At 39.2% G+C, this 13304-nt stretch overlaps 2 protein-coding genes and 2 long non-coding RNA genes across 4 annotated transcripts; 2 read left to right on the top strand and 2 right to left on the bottom strand.

Moving 5' to 3' along the window:
* On the bottom strand, nucleotides 1–933 carry LOC133033499 (uncharacterized). Its single transcript, XM_061108291.1, has 2 exons — nucleotides 794–933; nucleotides 1–669 (listed from the first exon to the last, which is right to left on the bottom strand). Exons 1-2 carry the CDS (start codon nucleotides 887–889, stop codon nucleotides 1–3), a joined length of 765 nt encoding a protein of 254 aa, XP_060964274.1. The 5' UTR covers nucleotides 890–933.
* A 1098-nt stretch (nucleotides 934–2031) lies between these two features.
* LOC133033495 (uncharacterized) lies at nucleotides 2032–5460 on the top strand. Its single transcript, XM_061108282.1, has 3 exons — nucleotides 2032–2177; nucleotides 3045–3107; nucleotides 3584–5460. Exon 3 carries the CDS (start codon nucleotides 4261–4263, stop codon nucleotides 5458–5460), a length of 1200 nt encoding a protein of 399 aa, XP_060964265.1. The 5' UTR covers nucleotides 2032–2177; nucleotides 3045–3107; nucleotides 3584–4260.
* Nucleotides 5461–9407: 3947 nt separating this feature from the next.
* LOC133032508 (uncharacterized) lies at nucleotides 9408–11171 on the top strand. The gene is made up of 3 exons (XR_009685139.1): nucleotides 9408–9534; nucleotides 10402–10464; nucleotides 10941–11171. It is a non-coding gene; the product is annotated as an uncharacterized LOC133032508 (long non-coding RNA).
* A 468-nt stretch (nucleotides 11172–11639) lies between these two features.
* On the bottom strand, nucleotides 11640–12931 carry LOC133032505 (uncharacterized). Its single transcript, XR_009685136.1, has 3 exons — nucleotides 12869–12931; nucleotides 12693–12769; nucleotides 11640–12027 (listed from the first exon to the last, which is right to left on the bottom strand). It is a non-coding gene; the product is annotated as an uncharacterized LOC133032505 (long non-coding RNA).
* Nucleotides 12932–13304: the final 373 nt, after the last annotated feature.

Raw genomic sequence — 13304 nt, 5'->3', positions numbered from 1 at the left:
TTAAAGATGAACGAAGCCCAGTTCAACTTCTTTATTCGCCCCAACATCTAAGAGTGCATTTATGTACTCCTTTCTTACGTACGTTCCAGATGTGGGAACCAAGAAGGATCCCAATGCTACCAACATAAAACGTGCAACGAACAAAACATCAGCTTCTTCAGAGTTGGTTATAAGCTCCACCAAGTCAGTGCACTTAATGGATTTTTCGAGGTTGCACACTTCATTTCGAACTTTGTTGTCAATGTCAACATAATCTTCAAAGTTGATGTCCTCACCACCATCTTCGATTTTCATAATTTCCTTAAACGATTGAATAGTGAAAGGATAAATTACCCCATGTTGGACTAGTTCAAATTTTTCAAGATCCATATGGTTGTACAAGTACCATATGAGAGAACTACGCACTGACGGAATTTCAGGATTAAGGAGGGACCCGAAGCCTATATCTGAAATAACTTTCTTTTGTGCTTCGTTCAAACCGATCACAATTTCTCTTAATCGTTCTGGACTGCATCTACATTGGACCCTACAACGATCTTCGTCATTGTCACTCTCTACTATTGGCTCCTTAATCTTTTCTTTTGCAGTGATCTTCCCTGCAATTATTGATGCTTTTTTTTCTAGTAGACGTTGCAGTGCACGTTCAAGTGAGTTGTTTATACTTTGTTCCTGCAATAATGTAAAAGATCAAATTATTTATACCTTTTACACATAGATCAAGTATATCTAGCAATACAATACAATAATAATAATTATGTGACAGCACACATTTACGTATACATGTTAAATTTACCTCATTGGTAACTACTTTTTTCCCTTTGTCGGAGGCCTTTGTGCGCTTAGCAACTGACTTGTCATCTTCATCGACATTGCGCTTTCCCGATGACATCTACAACAAACATTTAAATCAATAAAACTAAATATCAACAAAGATTTCAAGCCCATCATTCTTATTGTTGTAGATCTGTATTGGTTTATTATTCTGTTTAAGAAAATATGTTGGATTATTTATTTCTATTTGGGAGGAACCCTTTTCTTTAATTTTTGGTTGAATTAAAACCATGTAGGAAGTGCAACTGCAAACCGTGACCAGATGATCACCGATTATATATACAAAGACTGCATACTATTAGCTTGGATACTCGCCGGTCAATCTGTAACTCCCATGGAGACCATTCCAAGAGTTGGATTTACAAGAAGCAACAATAGTAGTGATGGAAACAACTTGAGTCCCTTTTCTGAAAATGGTTCTAATGGAGTAAATGGTCTTACAGTTTCATCTATGGACAATAGTTTCAACATACAAAATGGAGAAACCTCTGAGGAAAAAGACAACGAATATGTAGATAGCAAGACAATAGACCCTGATTTAAGTCTTAACAGAATGGCTGAGACTGATATCTGGAGTTACATCCAGAACCAGTCTCAAGATGATATGTACAATGCTAACTTAGCTAATGAATTGGCTTTAACTGGTATATACTATCAGCAATGAAGTAAAAGTCTAGCAAAACTGTAATACCTGGAATTAAGAAATGGATTAGCAAAACCCTAACTAGATAATTATGTATAATGGAGGAATTATATTATTATATAGTTCAATATATGTGATTTATATGAATTTTAATATATTAAAGACCCCGTTGGTGAGCCAGGGGCATTTTGGTAATTATGACCCGAGAAGGGTAAAATGATGAAATTTATTTGATTACGTGCTTAATGGAACTATATTATTATATAGTATACCTGTGTTGTCTTTTCAGGTGTGTTCTGACAGGTTAGCACGGTATAGTCACAACCGGGAATTTCGGGCCGAACCGGGTTCGGGCCCGAAATGTAAATTGGATTGATAATTTGGCATTTTATTTGATGAATGATAATCTGAAATTTATTTGAAATTAATTGAGTATTGAAATGACTTATTTACCCTTGTGAGGGTGTAGGTGTGAATAATAAGCCATGAGGGCATTTTGGTCATTTCACCCCTAATTATTATGTTTGATTGAAATTAATTTTTGATGAAATGAAAAGCAATTTTCTGGTTTTGCTCTCACTCTTGGCCGACCCCCTCTCTCTCCCAAACCCTCTTATTATTTCAAAGTTGAATTTGAAGAAAAGCTTGGTTCTTAGCTTGTTTTGGAGCTTTGAAGTTGTGAATTCTTGAGCTTGGAGTTGAGGTAGATTCTTGCTAAGTTTATGTGAAATTTATGGTTGAATTCTTGCTGAAATTATTGTGGAAAAAGCATGCTTTAAGTTGTTTGATCTTGGTTTGCATGTTTAGGGAAATGGATGTTTAATCTTGATAATTTATGTGTTAATCTCTTGATTTGTGTTTGATTGAGCTCTAGATAAATTTTTAGGGTTATTTTCATGTCTTGAATTCAGATTTTTGAAAGTGTTTGCAGCTGGAAAATTGATTGAGTTGGTTGAGTTGAAGCTCAAGTTTAGAGCTTGAAGTTTTGGAGTTTGAACATAATTTTAAGTTGATTTTTACAATCTGAAATTATGGGGTTTATTGTTGGATTTTGATGCATAAATATGTGTTTTAGACCCTATAATATTTCCTAGCTGCTCTAAGTGGGTTAATTGTGAAATTGGTTGTGAAAAGCAAGCTTGAGTTCATGGAACTCAAGCCTGGTGCTTTAATGGCACTTTTTGATTTTTAGTGCAATTGTTGGGTTTAAGTTGAAGAATATGTTTATTATGACATATATTGATGCTCTGGAAAGTTTGGGAATGTTTGGGAATGATTTGAGTGAGTTTTGGGGGTTTAAAGATTGAGAAATTTCGTGTTCTCTGCCCAGACAACCGGAATTCCGGTTGGTTCATCCGGAATTCCGGTTGGAGTTCATCGGGAAATGCTGAAATTTGTTTTGGCCATAACTTTTGACTCGGGACTCCGTTTGGGACGTTCTTTATACCGTTGGAAAGCTCTTTTCGAGCTCTATGTGATTATCTGTATTTGAAATGCCATGAATTTATTTTATGAATGTGAAATCAGGGGTTAACCCTATTTGTGAAAATCCCGGATTGTGTGTGACTAGGATTACCGGCACCTGGTCAGGAGCACCCGGGGATTTGGAATCTCTACTATTGCGGGACAACAGGTAAGACAGTGATTAGCACGTAGAGTATGCGCAGTGGCGCTTATGTTGAGAATGATATGCATGAATGTTAAGTAACCGGGATTAGGGTTATTACCCTAATAGGAACGGTCTAATAGCCTAGGGTTATTACCCTAGTGATATATGTGTATAAATGCCATGCCATGTTAATTGAAATGAGATTTAAGGATTATGTGCTCAAGGCATAATCAGGTTGGACTCGGTACTCATAACCGAGATGAACCGCTTCTAAGGCCTTAATGTATTTAGACGTGTGAGAGTAACACGTGGGTCTACGTCACGTAGATTTAATTAGATGTGTGAGCGCAACACATAGGTCTACGCCACGTAGACATAAATGGGCATGATGAAATAATGATCAGGTCTGTGCTATACAGACATATGTGAATGAGCATAATATATTTGTTATGATTTATACTGTCTTGCTGGGCTTGGCTCACGGGTGCTCTACTGTGCAGGAAAGGGTAAGGCATTAGCTGATCAGCCATGAGTTTCAGGAGCAGGGCGAAGAATGTACATGTTCATGCCACTTCAGACCAAGCGGGTTATGGGTCTAACAGTGTTGACTTTTGTATTCTGTTTTGCCGCTTAGGTCGGCTAGTAAGAAAGAACTTGTAATAATTTTGTAAATATTTTTGGGATCCCAACTATGTTTGAAAAAGTTTAAATATATTACAAGTTTATTTTCAGTCTGTTTAATATAAAAGTTTAAATTCTGCGCTGTTTTTAATTAGTAATCCCGGTTAGGGGATTAGGGTTTCATAATCATTTTGGGTAGCGTGCCTAATTATTTAGGGCGTTACAATTTGGTATCAGAGCGCCAAGGTTTTTAAACTTCCTGTAGACCGGCTGAACATGTACATTCGTCGTCAGAGATAAGCTCGACTCATGGTGCAGTAAGTATTGAGAGTAAATACTTGACTGTATGTGTGATCATCTGTTTACCGCTTTCCATTTTAGGCAGTATGCAAGTATCTAGAGTATGTATGTCTTATGTGATGCCATGCTATAAATGCTTTTTGTTTATGTAAATATGTATGAGGTAAATAGATGAGTTAGGGTTTAAGGCAATAAGTGCGTAAGTGTGGTATTGGTGCTTAACTCGCTGGGGTTGTTGATTACAGGGGTACTAGTAATGGACCCTCCGCAATCATCTAGACCACAGGGCGAGCAAGTAGAGCCCGGGGTTACCCGAACCGATCCACCAGCACCGCCTCCACCTCCGCAAAATCTAGGGGATAATGCGGGGGCCGTTAATGCTAATCCTCCTGCTGACTGGCAGCAGATGTTTCATGAAATGCGAAGTGTCATACTTCGTCAAGAGGAAGAGTTGCAACGTTTAAGGCAACAAGCTGCCCCAGTTAATCAAGGGTTACCACCAGCTCCTGTGCCAGTGGTGGGTAACCAAGGGTATATTATGCCGCACCGGGACTCTGTGTTCGAGCGGTTTGTGAAGCTGCAACCTCCGGCTTTTCTGGGAGGCATTGATATTATTAAGGCCGATCAATGGATGAGCACTGTTACCCGTATCCTCGATAATATGGGGGTGACGGGAACTGAGAGGGTGAATTGTGCGGCCTTTATGTTTCAAGATCATGCCCGCGTATGGTGGGATATAGTGAATCAGACTCGAGATGTCAGTGTGATGACATGGGAAGAGTTCAAGAAACTTTTTGAAGAAAAGTTTTATAACGTTGCAGTGAGGACTTCACACCAAGAAGATTTTGTGAAGTTGACTCAGGGGAAAATGTCTGTGGCCGAATATACTCTGGAATTCGATCGGTTATCTAAATTTGCTGGTGATCTGGTGCCTACAGATTTTACCAGAAAGCAGAAATATGTTCGAGGACTAAATGCTACAATTAGTCGGGACTTGAAGATTACCACATCACATGACACTCTGTATAAGAGAGTGGTAGACTTGGCCTTAATTGCTGAGGAGGCCGAGCAGCAAGTAATGAAGGAGCAGGCTGCAAAGGATGCCGCCATGGCATCAAACCCTCCTGCTGGTGGTAATGTCAGTAAGGGGACCGACAGTGGCAACCCTGAGCACAAACGGAAGGCTGAGGCTTCCGGAGCTTCAGGGGGAAATAGAAAGTTTCGGGGAAACAGAGGTGGCCGTCAAGGTCGTGGGTCCTCATTCCAATCATATCCAGAATGTTCTAAATGCAAGAAGCATCATCCTGGTGAGTGCCGAGCCAAGGCATGTTTCCAGTGTGGCATGGTGGGCCACTTTATCAGAGACTGTCCCCAAGCCAAGAGAGAAGAGCCTAAGAAGAATGTTGCTCAGAACCCGGGGCGACTTTTCACTATAACCCGGGCGGATGCGTGCTAGTCCGTCAGTTGTGACAGGTCAGTTATCTATTAATGGTTGTGCTTATACTGTGTTATTTGATTCGGGAGCTACTCATTCATATGTATCGAGTAGAGTGATAGAAAGTTTACATAAGCCATGTGATATTTATGTTTCGGGGTTTGGAACCCTGTTACCCTCGGGAGACCTGATAATATCCACAAGGTGGATTCGGTCCTTGTCTTTTTGGATTGACGGTTGTGAGTTGACCGCCAATCTAATTGAGCTGCAATTATCTGATTTTGACATAATCCTGGGAATGGATTTTCTGTCTAAATATGGAGCGATGATTGACTGCAAACGGAAGATGGTGGTGTTTGAGCCCGACGGTGCTAACCCAGCGGTGTTCGTGGGTAAAGTTCAAGGGGCACGCATACCGAGAATATCACTGTTGAAAGCTAAAGACCTGATGGGTAGAGGTTGTCTAGGGTTCATAGTTACTACAGTGGACACTAGCCAACCTGTGACATCAGGGCCTGAGAATACGAGATTGGTATGTGAGTTCCTTGATGTCTTTCCAGAAGATTTGCCGGGATTGCCACCTGTTCGGGAAATTGAATTTGTTATTGAATTGGCTCCGGGAGTGGATCCAGTGTCTAAGGCACCGTACCGAATGGCTCCAGCTGAGTTGAAGGAATTGAAGATACAATTGCAAGAGTTACTGAATCTGGGATTCATTAGACCGAGCTACTCACCTTGGGGTGCTCCGGTTTTGTTTGTGAAGAAGAAAGACGGAACCCTACGAATGTGTATTGACTACCGGGAGTTGAACAAGCTTACCATTAAGAACAAGTATCCTTTACCTCGAATTGATGATCTGTTTGATCAACTGAAGGGGAAGACGGTCTTTTCCAAGATTGATCTTCGCTCAGGCTATCATCAGCTGAGAATTCGAGAGGAAGATATCCCGAAAACTGCGTTTCGTACTCGGTATGGACACTATGAATTTCTTGTGATGTCTTTTGGACTCACTAATGCCCCGGCGGCATTCATGGATTTGATGAATCGGGTGTTTAAGGATTACCTGGATAGGTTTGTGATTGTGTTTATCGATGACATTTTGGTGTACTCTGAGACAGAAGAAGAGCATGAGTTGCATCTCAGAGCGGTTTTGCGAAGATTACGGGATCACAAGCTAAGTTCAAAAAGTGTGAATTCTGGTTATCTCGTGTCTCATTTTTGGGGCACATAGTGGATAAAGATGGGATCATGGTGGATCCGGCTAAAATTGAAGCTGTACGGGATTGGCCGGCATCGAAGTCGCCTACGAGGTCGAAGTTTTCTGGGTTTGGCTGGTTATTATCGTCGGTTCGTTGAGGGTTTTTCAAAGATTTCTGTACCCTTAACGGAGCTGACCCGAAAGAACCAGAAGTTTGTTTGGACTGATCGGTGTGAGAAAAGTTTCCTGGAGTTAAAGCAACGCTTGATTACCGCTCCTGTACTAACTCTTCCTTCAGATAAGGAAAAGTTTGTGGTATATTGTGATGCCTCGAGACAGGGTCTCGGCTGTGTGCTTATGCAGGCTGGGAGGGTAATAGCTTATGCTTCTCGGCAATTAAAGGAGTACGAGCAGAGGTACCCTACTCACGATTTAGAACTCGCAGCAGTGGTATTTGCGCTAAAGATTTGGCGGCATTACCTTTATGGCGAGAAATGTGAGATATATACTGATCATAAAAGTCTGAAATACTTTTTCACCCAGAAGGACTTGAATATGAGACAAAGACGTTGGCTAGAATTGGTGAAGGATTATGATTGTGAGATCCTTTATCATCCTGGTAAAGCCAATGTGGTTGCTGACGCTTTGAGTAGAAAAGGTCAGAGTCAGTTGAGTACTATGAAGCAAATCTCCCGACAGTTAGCAAATGAAATGACTCGAGCTCAGATTGAGTTGGTTGTGGGGCAATTGGCTAATATTACCCTACAATCCACTCTTTTAGAGAGAATTAAAGAAGCACAAAAGCAAGATTCAGAGTTGATAAAAACCCGAGCTAGGGTTTTGGCTGGGAAGGCTAGTGATTTCTCAGTAGATGAAACGGGAATGTTGAGATTTGGAAGTCGAGTTTGTGTGCCTATGAATGAAAACATCAAGAAAGAGATCATGGATGAGTCTCACACGACTCCTTATTCAGTTCATCCAGGGTCGACAAAGATGTACCAAGACCTGAAAGCCATGTTTTGGTGGCCAGGCATGAAGAATGACATCACTGAGTATGTTGCAAAGTGCCTTACATGTCAGCAAGTAAAAGCTGAACACCAGCGACCTGCAGGGTTGCAACCACTGAAAATACCAGAATGGAAATGGGAAGATATAGCTATGGACTTCGTGGTAGGTATGCCTAGAACCACGGGACAATTTGACTCTGTGTGGGTCATAGTGGACAGGTTTACAAAGTCTGCTCACTTTTTACCTGTTCGGACGAATTTCTCCATTGATCAGTATGCTGAGTTATATGTTAGAGAAATTGTGCGTCTGCATGGTGTCCCAAAGTCCATTGTGTCGGATAGAGATCCGAAGTTTACATCGAGATTCTGGGAGAGTCTGCATCGAGCTATGGGTACTCAATTAAAGTTCAGCACAGCTTTTCATCCTCAGACGGATGGACAATCCGAGAGGACCATTCAGATTTTAGAGGACATGCTACGGGCATGTGTGCTTGACTTTGAGGGATCATGGGTAAAGTACCTTCCCCTGATCGAGTTTTCTTATAATAACAGCTATCAGGCAACAATCGGGATGGCTCCTTATGAACTTTTGTATGGAAGAAAATGTAGATCGCCCATTCACTGGGATGAAGTGGGTGAAAGAAAGTTCTTGGGTCCCGAAGCTGTTCAGAAAACAAGTGAGGCAGTTGATAAGATTAGAGCGCGAATGCTCGCGGCTCAGAGTAGGCAAAAGAGTTATGCCGATCCAAAGCGTCGAGATATTGATTTTCAAGTCGGGGACATGGTATTTCTCCGAATATCTCCGATGAAAGGCATAAAACGCTTTGGGAAGAAAGGAAAGCTTAGCCCGAGGTTCATTGGACCTTTTGAAATCCTTGAGAGGATAGGGCAAGTAGCGTACAGGTTGGCTATGCCCCCAGCGCTGGCAGCTGTACATAATGTGTTTCATGTTTCAATGCTTTGGAAATATGTCTCAGACTTGTCCCATGTTCTGAGTTATGAAGCATTGGAACTTCAGCCGGATTTGTCATGCGAGGAACAACCAGTGCAAATACTTGATAGAAGAGAAAAAGTCTTGAGAAGCAAGACAGTGGCACTGGTGAAAGTACTGTGGAGGAACAGTAAAGTAGAAGAGGAAACTTGGGAACTCGAGACGGATATGCAGCAGAAATATCCGGAGTTGTTCAGGTAAATTTCGGGACGAAATTTCTATAAGGAGGGGGTAATTGTAATACCTGGAATTAAGAAATGGATTAGCAAAACCCTAACTAGATAATTATGTATAATGGAGGAATTATATTATTATATAGTTCAATATATGTGATTTATATGAATTTTAATATATTAAAGACCCCGTTGGTGAGCCAGGGGCATTTTGGTAATTATGACCCGAGAAGGGTAAAATGATGAAATTTATTTGATTACGTGCTTAATGGAACTATATTATTATATAGTATACCTGTGTTGTCTTTTCAGGTGTGTTCTGACAGGTTAGCACGGTATAGTCACAACCGGGAATTTCGGGCCGAACCGGGTTCGGGCCCGAAATGTAAATTGGATTGATAATTTGGCATTTTATTTGATGAATGATAATCTGAAATTTATTTGAAATTAATTGAGTATTGAAATGACTTATTTACCCTTGTGAGGGTGTAGGTGTGAATAATAAGCCATGAGGGCATTTTGGTCATTTCACCCCTAATTATTATGTTTGATTGAAATTAATTTTTGATGAAATGAAAAGCAATTTTCTGGTTTTGCTCTCACTCTTGGCCGACCCCCTCTCTCTCCCAAACCCTCTTATTATTTCAAAGTTGAATTTGAAGAAAAGCTTGGTTCTTAGCTTGTTTTGGAGCTTTGAAGTTGTGAATTCTTGAGCTTGGAGTTGAGGTAGATTCTTGCTAAGTTTATGTGAAATTTATGGTTGAATTCTTGCTGAAATTATTGTGGAAAAAGCATGCTTTAAGTTGTTTGATCTTGGTTTGCATGTTTAGGGAAATGGATGTTTAATCTTGATAATTTATGTGTTAATCTCTTGATTTGTGTTTGATTGAGCTCTAGATAAATTTTTAGGGTTATTTTCATGTCTTGAATTCAGATTTTTGAAAGTGTTTGCAGCTGGAAAATTGATTGAGTTGGTTGAGTTGAAGCTCAAGTTTAGAGCTTGAAGTTTTGGAGTTTGAACATAATTTTAAGTTGATTTTTACAATCTGAAATTATGGGGTTTATTGTTGGATTTTGATGCATAAATATGTGTTTTAGACCCTATAATATTTCCTAGCTGCTCTAAGTGGGTTAATTGTGAAATTGGTTGTGAAAAGCAAGCTTGAGTTCATGGAACTCAAGCTTGGTGCTTTAATGGCACTTTTTGATTTTTAGTGCAATTGTTGGGTTTAAGTTGAAGAATATGTTTATTATGACATATATTGATGCTCTGGAAAGTTTGGGAATGTTTGGGAATGATTTGAGTGAGTTTTGGGGGTTTAAAGATTGAGAAATTTCGTGTTCTCTGCCCAGACAACCGGAATTCCGGTTGGTTCATCCGGAATTCCGGTTGGAGTTCATCGGGAAATGCTGAAATTTGTTTTGGCCATAACTTTTGACTCGGGACTCCGTTTGGGACGTTCTTTATACCGTTGGAAAGCTCTTTTCGAGCTCTATGTGATTATCTGTATTTGAAATGCCATGAATTTATTTTATGAATGTGAAATCAGGGGTTAACCCTATTTGTGAAAATCCCGGATTGTGTGTGACTAGGATTACCGGCACCTGGTCAGGAGCACCCGGGGATTTGGAATCTCTACTATTGCGGGACAACAGGTAAGACAGTGATTAGCACGTAGAGTATGCGCAGTGGCGCTTATGTTGAGAATGATATGCATGAATGTTAAGTAACCGGGATTAGGGTTATTACCCTAATAGGAACGGTCTAATAGCCTAGGGTTATTACCCTAGTGATATATGTGTATAAATGCCATGCCATGTTAATTGAAATGAGATTTAAGGATTATGTGCTCAAGGCATAATCAGGTTGGACTCGGTACTCATAACCGAGATGAACCGCTTCTAAGGCCTTAATGTATTTAGACGTGTGAGAGTAACACGTGGGTCTACGTCACGTAGATTTAATTAGATGTGTGAGCGCAACACATAGGTCTACGCCACGTAGACATAAATGGGCATGATGAAATAATGATCAGGTCTGTGCTATACAGACATATGTGAATGAGCATAATATATTTGTTATGATTTATACTGTCTTGCTGGGCTTGGCTCACGGGTGCTCTACTGTGCAGGAAAGGGTAAGGCATTAGCTGATCAGCCATGAGTTTCAGGAGCAGGGCGAAGAATGTACATGTTCATGCCACTTCAGACCAAGCGGGTTATGGGTCTAACAGTGTTGACTTTTGTATTCTGTTTTGCCGCTTAGGTCGGCTAGTAAGAAAGAACTTGTAATAATTTTGTAAATATTTTTGGGATCCCAACTATGTTTGAAAAAGTTTAAATATATTACAAGTTTATTTTCAGTCTGTTTAATATAAAAGTTTAAATTCTGCGCTGTTTTTAATTAGTAATCCCGGTTAGGGGATTAGGGTTTCATAATCATTTTGGGTAGCGTGCCTAATTATTTAGGGCGTTACAAAAACAAAGGTTGAATTTCCTATCCCGTAATGTAGAGATGATATTATGTATGTATTGCTATATAAAGCATTACCTGCTTGTAAGATTGTAGATTTGTTACAAGTTTCCTGTAAGTAAATCTCATGGTAGGCTTTCGAGGCTCATGTACAACATAGGCCACAAAAAGAACATGTTTGAGATAATAATAGTTTTCCTTCGTAATGCAATATTGTATAAACAAGAATTATGTGTAGTCCAATTACATATTTGATGGTGTTTATCATAAAGAATATTAGTTTTCTTTCAACTGAAATTACAAGTCCCTCCAATTTCTATTAAAGATTTTCATATTGACATCTAAACCAAGAAAAGAATTACAGTAACGAAAAGAGCATCAATAAGTAATAGCTTAATTAAATAGTACACCACACACTATTTAAGTCACAAATACAAGATTTTTTTTTGGTACCAATATGAAAGGACAAATAACTTAATATTGCAAAGAATATTTCAGAAGTAGTTGTGCAGCCCCAGATTATACTTTATAACAAAGAGACACATTACTTGAGATGTTATTCAACAGCCAACCTAAAATGGCTGATCTAGTTTTCCCTCCAGAGGACAATTGATTATAGATGTTAATATGAAGATCTTAAAATGGTATAAGGAAAGCAAGCCCTAAATCAATAAAGGAAAATATTACCATGAACATGACGATTATTTGCAGTTGAGGAAAGATCATATTAGAATCATCTCAGTATACTGCAAGAGTGGAACATTTGATCAGTATATTTCAAGTATGAACATATGTAAATATCTCAAGGAAACACTGCCAACCTTCTATGCTATTATGATAAATCAGTGAATAAGTCAGGGTAAGGGATTAAGTCAAAGCTTCTACATGTTGAAACAAAACTATCGATGCCCAAAAAGAGCAAGAGAGTTAAGACACTGCACTAAATTTGTGACTAAAACCTGGAAAAGGTATTTTAAATTAAGTTTAATTTAACTGAAGTTCGTGCAATGCACTTTTATCACCTTAAAGAAATACTTAGCACCATTAAGTGGCATTGTTCTGCCTTGACCTCTATAATATTGTGTACCAGAATTCAATGCGCTCTGTTTCGTTACACTATATTCTTCTGTTTTTCTGTTGTGCCAAAAGACATTTAAATCCCTTGTCTTACACTAGTAATATTAAGAGCTAGATTGAATATCTGACCCCTAAATTTCTGTTGAACTTAACTTACATGCAATAATTCTGAACAAATCCTTATACCACGATGCATAACATAGAAAATAAAATCAATGCCAGCAATAATAATATATATACATGCACTAACACCACTACATAAGCTCACACACACAACCATAATAAATATATATTAATGGAGAGGGAGAGAGAGAGAAGAAGAACATTGACTTACTTGTACAAGTAAGAAACGATTCCCAGAATTATACATAGGAGAATGATGTCAATACAGAAATTATGACTGGATCTCACCTGAAACACCACACAAGTTATTCAGTTGAATCATCCAGTCTAATCACATGTCAACAGGCATTAAATTTTGGTAGGGATTAAGTAACTATGATCACGTACCTGATTAAGAGTTTGCTTTAGCCTAACATTGGTATTCTTAATATTAGATGTTGCCTTGTCTACTTATTAAAGCAGAAAATAAAAGGCACAGAAATTATTTCTCTTTGGGGAGATTACAGACATAAATGAATATGTATGTGCATGACTAAACAAATCAACTTCTACCTTTGTATCTATTTCATCGACTAATGGCACTTGGTTGTCCAGTTCCTAATCACATTCAAACAAATCTTTTAGTCTCTAAATACTTCCAAATTGAAGAAACAAAATACTTGTGCACCATGACAAACCTCGCTCATATCATGGGCCAAATTTTTCAGTGTATCTAGTCCTTCTGATATAAAATCAAGCCCTTGATCTTGGGTCGGCGAGGAGGTTTGTCACAGAGGTGAAATCTTCTTTGCGAGCTTCTCCGGTGGCGATACCCTCTGTGATG

This window comes from Cannabis sativa, chromosome 1, assembly GCF_029168945.1.
Source record: "Cannabis sativa cultivar Pink pepper isolate KNU-18-1 chromosome 1, ASM2916894v1, whole genome shotgun sequence".
Classification (NCBI taxonomy): domain Eukaryota; kingdom Viridiplantae; phylum Streptophyta; class Magnoliopsida; order Rosales; family Cannabaceae; genus Cannabis; species Cannabis sativa.
The sequence above is the reverse complement of the archived record's forward strand: the minus strand, read 5'-3'. Positions and strand labels throughout refer to the sequence as shown.